The 9728-nt window shown below is 33.7% G+C and overlaps 1 protein-coding gene across 1 annotated transcript; it reads left to right on the top strand.

Moving 5' to 3' along the window:
* The first annotated feature begins 827 nt into the window (after positions 1 to 827).
* On the top strand, positions 828 to 3828 carry LOC108677595 (oleosin-B4). The gene is made up of 6 exons (XM_018165841.1): positions 828 to 960; positions 1522 to 1723; positions 2101 to 2231; positions 2477 to 2620; positions 2947 to 3099; positions 3517 to 3828. The coding sequence occupies exons 1-6, from the start codon at positions 943 to 945 to the stop codon at positions 3685 to 3687; spliced, it is 819 nt and encodes a 272-aa protein (XP_018021330.1). The 5' UTR covers positions 828 to 942; the 3' UTR covers positions 3688 to 3828.
* The last annotated feature ends 5900 nt before the right edge of the window (positions 3829 to 9728 follow it).

The raw sequence follows: 9728 nt of genomic DNA, 5'->3' as shown, positions 1-9728 counted from the left end.
ATTTTAATAATTTCGTACGTTTTTAATGCATTTGGCCAGTTTCGATTAAAAGTTTGAATAAAATTTACTAGATAAAATATATATTAACAATTTAAAATCTTTTTGCGACTTCGAGAAGAGCGCATGCATTTCGTTTTCAACTCTAAATATTATTTTGAAATTATTATGATTTCGGACGGGAATAATTATAATAATTTTTTAAATGACAGCACTATGAAATTAAAAATTGTGATTGCTGAAATGCTATACAAATTACGTATTGCATTTTTTGATGCACTGCAAAAATTTTTTTTTAATTTAGTGAATAATATATCCAAAATCTGAAGCAATAAAATCGGTGACAATTTCCCGAAAATTAATTACCTGCCAAAAACTTTGTCCGAATTGTGTGAGGCACTGCAGTTTAATTATTTTGATCTAATATTTATCAAATAAATAATGAACATACTAAATAAAATTTATTAATAAAATATGACTGAATGTGAGTGAATCATTCGTATGTATTCTCGATTTTTAGGATCAGTTCGAATGTGGGGCAAAAAAATTACATTGAGTTTCAAGGTGTGAGAAACAGTTAGAAATTCTGAGACAATTTCAGCTCCTGAAAAAGTTCACCACCGGTTAAGTAATTCTGATGCTATTCTCATTGTCTTCAAAGCGATTTTCATCATCGCGAAAAGCCATGCCGAGATTTCGATATCGGTGGCTACGCTGCCGATTGCCTTGTTCTTTGTCTGCGGGTTTTACACAAGCCTTGGGTTAGACTACAGCGAATACGACAGTTTATAAACTGGTCTTGTTGTTCGACAGTCACAGTCTCGATCTCGACCCACTGCAGAGTGGAGGTACGATCACAACACACGAAGGAAAACTTGTTCATCTTTACGAATACCAAAACTTTTCTGCCAACGGAGGGTCTCCCTGAGACATCGTAGCTGCGAAATGAGATTGTGTTTGCTGGTGAGAATTGACTTCGTTTCCTTCTTCAAAATTTGAAAAATTGCTTAATATTTCCCCAAAAATCAAGTATCATGACTTTTTTGAGGCAATTCCATCAATCATTCGTCATTTATCACTCGCACTAAATCAAGACTCGAGATTATCGAGTGTTTAAATTAGTTAAATTATATCTTAAACTAACTGTCTGGGAACTTAATGCATTAAAGGGCATTAATAAAATTCACAGGATTGTCTTTGAGTTTTATTTGCTATGAAATTGCAGATGAATTAATCAAGTTTGGGTTAACAGTGCTCTTCATTATATGGCTATCGAATCATTATTCTCGCGCAATGCAATTTGTTTTTTGATCGAACTTTGCTCTTTATTCCTTTTCTCTTCCTCAAACAACTAAAATACTAATAAATCCGTTTCCTAATAAGTAGCAATGAAAAGTAGAATATTAACGAAAAATCCCTGAAAAAAAAAACATTAAATAAATTGATAATCAGAAAAATATAAAATACTTATAAAATATAAAAATATAAAATTTTCCTCATGATGATGAAAACCATTCGTTACAGTCAATATGCACGGTGTTGTGCGTGGCGGTGGCTGTCGCTCGGGAGACGAGCTTCACGTCCCGTCGAGCGGCCGCGTCCACGGCTGTGGCCGGCAGCGACGCGGCGGTGATCACCGCAGAGGCAGAGGACGACGATCTGGTGGCTGCCGAAAGTCAGCAGTTCAGCGCCGTCGCCACGCATGATCTCGTTGCCGCAGCTGGAGGTGAGGCGGAGCTGAACACCTTATCATTTCAGGAAGTTTACCAACAACTGAACAACTTACCTCTCCGGAAGTAATCAAAATTTTGCACAAAATATGTTGAGGATAAGCATACAGACTATGGGATAATTCTCTTAATGTTATATTTCTATTTATATGAATATTGGATCACAGCATGATATTCATAGAAAAGTTATTATCTTCTGCCTACCATGATAATCAAGGTTAATGCTTATTTTAGTTAAAGCATTGAGCATAGTTGACGTAGTGATAGTAAGGAAAGGTAATATTCAATTTTGTGAAAAAAAACTTTCTTTAAGATCTAAAATGAACTTATTTCCATTCTCTTCAATTCGAAATCGAGAAAATTTTTCTTTAAGGGCACGGGCACAAGAGCAGTCACAAGAGCGGACACAAAAAGGCCGATGGACACAAGAGCGGCAAAGGCTTCAAGAGCAGTAAAGGCTTCAAAGGCGGAAAGAAGGGTTCATTCGGCAAACACGGGAAAAAGGTTAAAAACATGTTTTACTGCACGAACAAATTTTTTGAAGAAAAAAACTTCATAAGAAATAGTAGTTATATATGATTTCTGAACATGATTCACTAAAGTTAATATAAGACTTCTAACTCATATGACTTATATTATTGACTAATACTTCTTCCATGATTTTATTTTTAGTATACGTCGCAGAAGCGAATGTTGTTTATCGTCATTCTATATCATTAAGTGCTGCAACTGACGCTTAAATCTTCCAGGGCTTCTTTGACAAAGGCGGCAAAAGCTCCAAAGGAGACCACCACAAGAGTCACAAACACGGCAGCTTCAAGAAAGGCGAGAAAGGAGGCAAGGGACACAAGAAAGGCTCCAAAGGCTCCTTTGGCAAAGGCCACTCTAAGAAGGTAGATTGATAACTGCGATTAATACTGGAAAATATGAAGTTTTAAAATCCTTTTTTATAAATTTCTTCCATTAGAAGGGCCTGAATGCTGCTTTCATCTCTGTTTATCCACTGAGTGAAGATTGTTTTCAATTAATATTCACTAATATATTCGAAAGTTCTACTGTTTGTTTGGCTGTCTACGAATACTTTTGCTGACTTACCTGTGAAGTCCTTGTAAATATGAAACTTTAGATGTTTACTACAAAATTACATTTTAATAGAAAAGTTAGACATCCTGCATCAAGGTATAAATCCGACCATACTATATTTCCCCGTGATTGCCAGGGCTTCAAACACAAGCATAGCATCAAGGAGTCTGGCTTCAAGAAACACTTCCATGACAAAGGCGGCAAGAAAGGCCACCACAGCGACCACAAGCACTTCGACAAACACTTCAAGAGCGGCAAAGGCGGCGACTTCAAAGGAGGCAAATTCGGAGTACGTACTTTACTTAATTCCCTCAAAATCAATAGAAATAATAATTTATAGGTTAACTGATTGCTCGTCTTGATTTGAGAACGCGAAATTACGAAGATTTCGCCTTTATCATTAGAGTGTGTTTGAACTTTGAAAACACATTGGTAAACTTTGGGCGATTCATTTGACTTAAATTTTAACGTACAACTTAAAATTTAAGAAAATGAAATTAAAGATTTCCAAATATCAAAGACCAGCTTAACACATTGGCAAATCTTTGTCAATTACTTGCTTCTTAATTGATATATACTGGCCAATTACGTGACCAATTCCTCACCAATTACTTGCAAATTACTTGCCAATTACATGTCAATTACTTGCCAATTGTCAAGACAAATGCAATAACATGACAATTAATTATTTCTCCTTGTCTCCCAGGGCCACAAGAAGCACGACAAGCACGGCAAGAAAGGCTTCTTCGACAAAGGCCACAAGAAAGGCCACAAGAGTGGACACCACAGCGATCATGGACACAAAGGCCACCATGGACACAAAAGTTCCCATGGCAAGTCGAGCGGGCACAAGTCCAGCCACAAAGATCATCATTAAGAATTTATCATTTACCGAATTTGATTTACGAAGCTTGTTGCTCCTTCTGTTGTTACTTGAAAATCCATTCCAATCATACCTTCAAAAATCCATACAAAACATACGACGATCGAAACGAACCAATAAAAGTCAACCATTTTACTTTAATTTCTATTTATACCTTACGTTCAAGTGTTAATCTACACGTGTAAATTAAAGAACCAGGTGAAGTGATTAAATTTACTTCAAGTTACTACAATTTTTAAAAGTGCTTAAGAATTATTTAAAAGCGGTGAGTTTCTTCCAGTCAAAAGATTAAATGTGGCGCATTTTTTCCAGCGAACAAACGATACGTGCTCGCTGATATTTTTTGAATCTTTTTCATAACAGTTTTAAATTTCTATCGGTAACATATAGCGTACGATATTTATAATAAATGGCTAAAATTGATTTATAAAAAATGAGACCGAAATATTTTCCATTAGTGTACATGTTCTGTCTTTTTTTAAGATAGAAAAGTTGTACAATTGAAAGAAAATAAATGTTGTAAATGAAAAAAAACATTGAGCCAAATTACATTAATGTTGGCCTTTTGAAATCAAAATAAGATTTGCCTATTGATTTTGTAAAAATTTTGTTTTTAATTTTTTTTTTCATTTAATATCTAGTATTTCAGATCCAATAATGATTTATTAGTGTTAACAAAATTTTTCTGCAGTTTTAGCCTTCAGTGTCATTTTAGGACATATTTGCCCACCTTGAGGCTCACGGAGTTATGTTCAACAGTCCATGATAACTGGAAATCATAATACTGTAGCAAATTGGTTTAGATAAATTGCACTTCGTATAATTTTGAGTTTGGATTTTTCACTCACATGAAATTCCATACAACAAAAATCTTGAGAGTGCTGTACGCACGACTCCCTGTATTAACGGAGTAACAAACGTTTCGTTATTTGCTAATAAAACATCGAAACGAGACTTGGCGAGTCGGAAGAATTTTTCATACTTTTCCTGCAAGGGGACCATTCCTTCATAATTTAATACTGAAATATCATGCCCGCTTGCCGTGTTGATCAAAAGATCATATTGCAATGCATTTAATAATTATTTGAACGAGTTAACACGAGGTCTATAGAAACAGAAGGCGTAAAGTATAAGTTATTCAGCTGGCAAGAAACGAATGTCTAGTGATCTTTGCTGCGAGATAGACAAATATTAATTGTCGAGGTTTATTATTATTTACTATTGTAACTAATTACCACCAACAGTATTGAATTATAATTATTTTTTTGTAACAACCATTTCTATAAACCCTGTCTCAAAAGAGTTTTCAAGCTTGGCGCTGTAGGCTCTCTTAAGGATTGAACTTTCAATGCCTGCTTTTTTCTCAGTATTACTTTAAGAAAATTTAATTTCGGTGAGACAAATGGATTGACTTCGATGATTTAAACTCGCCCTACATTCAAAATGCATTTTATTTTTATTAAGTTGACTTGTAATTAAATTTTAAAAACATTTCCAAAAAGCTTAGACGTTTAAAATCCTCAAATATTCCTTCTGAAAATTAAAATATTTGAATTTACTAGTTCGATAGCTAAATTAATTTTACTTCTACTGTATAATTGATAGTAATATTTGTTTTACCTTGAATGGGATTTGCTGAAGTATAAAAAGCGAAATATTGCTGACCAAATGATAAAAAGCCACGAACAACGTCTTCCAGATTAGATTTTATTGACTTCTGTTATATTTGGGGCACTAAAAACGTGATTTAAAATATTTGTAATTTTAGGCATGTATGTAAATTATTGGCGTTATCTGTAATTACAACAATTCCCTCTAACTTCACTTCTTGTTGTCTGCCTGCTACAAATCTTATAATCGATATTTAACACACTTTTACCTCTCCAATCGATCTGAAATTTGGCACACTTGAGTGAAGTTTTAGACAATGCATGATTCAATTGACAGAATAAATAATTTTGAAAGTAATTTTTTATTATTAAAAATTTTGAAAAAAAAATAATTTTGTCTACTACATATCTTACAATGGCTATTTAACACTTTTCTACCAGTCCAATTGATCTGAAATCCTGCACACTTGCGTAAAGTCGGAGACAATGCATGATTCGATTGACGGAATAAATAATTTTAGAAAATTTGACTTTTTTAAATTTTAAAAATAAAATTTAGAAACTACTTTTTTTAATATTTGATACTAAATTTAAATTTGTAACATCGCAGTCACTGAATTCTTTAGGAGTGTTGTCTTTAAAAAATAATTTTTAAACGCATATTATTTTTAGCTTACGTATATTATTTCCACAGGCGATTATGATATGTTTTTATTGCGCGATGTGATGCGTATCACCCAAACATGCGATGCTCGAGAGGACCGAGCATTGGACTTCGCCAACATGAAGCATTTCATTCAATACGAGAGAATTGTTCAGTCACCAATAAACTTATTTTGTGTATTTTCATATTCAAAATTTCATAACGAAATTAATTTTTACAACACTTCTCTTTAACTTCACTTCTTGTTTGTTTGTTTGTTTGTTTGTCTTTCTGCTACAAATCTTATAATCGATATTTGACACACTTCTACCTGTCCAATCGATATAAAATTTTGCACACTTGCGTAAACTTGGAGACAGTGCATGAAACAATTGACAGAATTAACAATTAAAAATTAAATTTTTTTAATCCGAAAAAATTGAAAAAATAATTTTGTCTGCTACATATCTCATGATCGATATTTAACACACTTCTACCTATCCAATTGATTATGAATAATTACATACAATCGTGCCTTAAAGATAATGATCAAATTTCAAAGGTTCAAAAATTTTATTGAGACTAGCAGTGAATGAATGAAGCTGGATTTGCAATCTTGATAGATATTTAATGCGTAACTTTATTTATTATATAATGCGTACCTCCCCTGCAACACTACCAGTGGCGAGAAGCAAGCAACAGCATCGTGCATCAGGTGGCCCAAATGAGGGCGGATGAACGATAATCAGAGGCGGCGATCCATCGTGGCCTGGGACTGCTACGTCCCAATCAAATACTAAGGATACTAAGGATACTAAGGTATTCTTGGAGTCGGGACTGAGTAAATGCACCGGCAGAGCAGAATAAGTCTGTAACCGCGTCAATGTACAGCGGCAGCAGGTAATTTGAAGGGTCAGCGTCGCCACCAGCTACGTACCAGGTTTTTCATACTGCAAAAAATGAATAAATTGCATAAATGGACTATAGAAATAACAGTAAATGCGGTAAATCAGAGTTATAAATCCAATTGAGGTAAAGTAAATAAATAATATTCACCCGAGATTTAATTGCCTCAGTGTTCTATAACGCACTTTCAGGAAGAATTGAATTTGAAGAAAAAGAAATCAGTTGAAGATGGACGCTTCAGACGGAAGTAAAGTAGGAATAGTTGAAGAATTGATTCGTTTGAAGTAAGGTCAAAGTTTGAGGGATTTGGCGTGAACTCTTAAATAGAGCATTAGTTAGAGCCACATCCACTTAAATTTGAATAGTTGAGGTTTACATTTAGAACAAATGAATTGAAGTCTGAAGCGTCGCGCACGATAATTAAGCATAGATTTGAGCGAATTTAACAAAACGATAGAAAATCGGGCACTCAAACCAAGGAATAGATAAATCGCAGAACTTGCGAAGAAATTTAGACTTAGGGTTTGAATGTTGGTGCCGTAGCGGCGGCGAACATCAGGTTGGCTGGAGATCACAAATTCATGCCTTTCGAGTGCGGTGTATCAGTGCGAACTCTCTGATTCCGGAGACCCGGTTCTGACTTAATCTACCCTAATATTAAACTTACCCTAGATTGAACTAAAACTAACTCTTATTCTAGCGAAACAACGTAAGTATAATGCACAAAATTGAGCAACGGTGGGAAATTTCCCACACGATATGAAATTTTGCACACTTGCGTAAAATTGGAGACAAATCAGACAATGCATGATTCAATTGACAGAATAAATAATTTTGAAAATTTTTTCTTTAATTTTATAAATAAAATTTAATTTTTTTTAATATCATAATAAAATTAGAAATTCATTACACATGTATAACATCAGTGACACTGGATTTTTTAGAAGTGTTGTCTTTAAAAAGTAATTTTTAAACGCATATTATTCAATCATGAGCTAACGTTTCTCTGGTCGTTGTCCAACCAGCTGCCAAAAAAATTAATAAATGGCGAATTGCCCCATAGGCAGAGAAGCAGATATAATACACTATTATTTTTATTCATCATAGAAATTACCAAAGAACTAAGTGTATCTAATTTTAATGAATTGCCTCTCTAGTCCTTAAAATTCGTTCAATCTGAATATGATTCTGTAAACATTGAGAGCGCATCATGGATAACCTTTAACAATCTCTCGAGCATACGTTCAAAAATGTATATTGATTTATTATATTCTAAAAAGCTGAAATTTCACTGTTTTTAAACCAGCATTTGATATCAACAGTTAATTAACAAGTTAGCATATTAATTGGTTACATTCTTCTGAAATTGAATTTTTAATACCGATATACCAAAAGCTAACAGTATCAACCTTTGACATTTTCGAGTTACCCCAAAGTTCCTTTGAGTACTTAAAAGTCCATTTGCGTGCAAAACTGTGCCAGGACCCAAGCGGTGGCGAAAAAGACCATTGCTGTTTCGACAGGCCCATGCAATTCTTTGAAAACGAATTTAGATGATGCTGACCAAAATTAATAATATATTGATTTCTTAAACAGTTCGTGCCTATAAAGGGCTCTCGATAACTCATTAATGTTTCAACAACCACAGACCTAATATTTTCATTCAAAGCCTTAAGTTAGGATACCTACGCTGTTGAACAAATGAAGGAAGCACTGCATAACTGGCAATGAAAAGATTGCAATGCTATTCGGAGACTCAGAAGATTAAGAATTATTAATTTAAAACGAAAATGGACGAAAAGAAGTATGTAGTTCTAGCTGTAGAAGTATTGAGGAGCTTATCAAGGTCATAATTTTCTTTTTTTAAACATTCAAAATTTACATGCCAAAACGAATTAATTCTTAGGTCTCATCTCATTAGCTGGAGCATTATATAACAATAAACAAAGTAGCAAGCATCATTTACTTCATAATGAATATTTTTTCAGTACAACCGAAGTTTAAATTGCATTAGATTATCGGTCGTTATAGCAATTTAACTTTATTGATAATGTTATGAGTGGAGAATCAAATTTAGGCACTCCAAATTCTTTTTATTATTAATCCATTTCTTAAACAGTTCGTGCTTTTCAAGCATGCCATAATTGGATATTTGACTAATGTCTTTTTAGGATCACTTTCTATTTTCAGCAGGATAACAATTTCAATACTGGCCACAAAGAAAACATATTACCAGGCATATGGTTTCGCTTCACTTATTCATCCTTAATTTATTTTTACCGCACAATAAAAATTAAAATCTACGAGCAAATATTTCTCTCTGTAAGACTTTAGTGCTGGGAACTGCAACGCCACACAAGTAGTGATCCCGTCGGTTCCGTGCGTAGACTACATTTTAATGAAGTTCAGCAGACTGTATGCATTCAATCAATATTTAAATGCAAATTTAGTTCTCTAGGTTCTTTGAATGAACTTAAATATCATCTTATGTGATTAAGATCGTTTAAGTGCGATTAAGGAAGAGAAATGTAAAAAGCATTTATTACCTAAAAAATTAAAATTTAAAGCTATGGAATACGTAAATAGGAGAATGCGTCAATTAAAAATTGGATAGGTATGCGGAGGGTATGAATAGAAAAAGGACGAGTAGGTACATAAATACAGGAAGTTTCAATTAAACATGTGCGCTAGAGACAATATCAAAATGATTTGATTGATTTTTATGCGATGCAATTAGCTTTTGAGCTTTTGATGAAGATTGCGAACTTATAAGAATTCAGACGTCATTTGATTGGCAATTGAAATATTAGAAGCTCATTCGTTTATTCATAGATTTAGAGTTGAACATCGAATAGGCTGCATTCACTAACTTGAAC

The sequence above is a fragment of the Hyalella azteca genome, unplaced genomic scaffold (genome assembly GCF_000764305.2).
Source record: "Hyalella azteca isolate HAZT.00-mixed unplaced genomic scaffold, Hazt_2.0.2 contig5529, whole genome shotgun sequence".
Lineage (NCBI taxonomy): Eukaryota > Metazoa > Arthropoda > Malacostraca > Amphipoda > Hyalellidae > Hyalella > Hyalella azteca.
This window is presented reverse-complemented; position numbering and strand designations above follow the sequence as displayed.

What these genes read in the sequence shown, in the direction of transcription:
- LOC108677595 (XM_018165841.1), top strand. An exon ending in TCGGCAAACACGGGAAAAAG is followed by an intron (nt 2,232 to 2,476) that starts GTTAAAAACATG and finishes TAAATCTTCCAG; the next exon opens with GGCTTCTTTGACAAAGGCGG. An exon ending in GCAAAGGCCACTCTAAGAAG is followed by an intron (nt 2,621 to 2,946) that starts GTAGATTGATAA and finishes CGTGATTGCCAG; the next exon opens with GGCTTCAAACACAAGCATAG.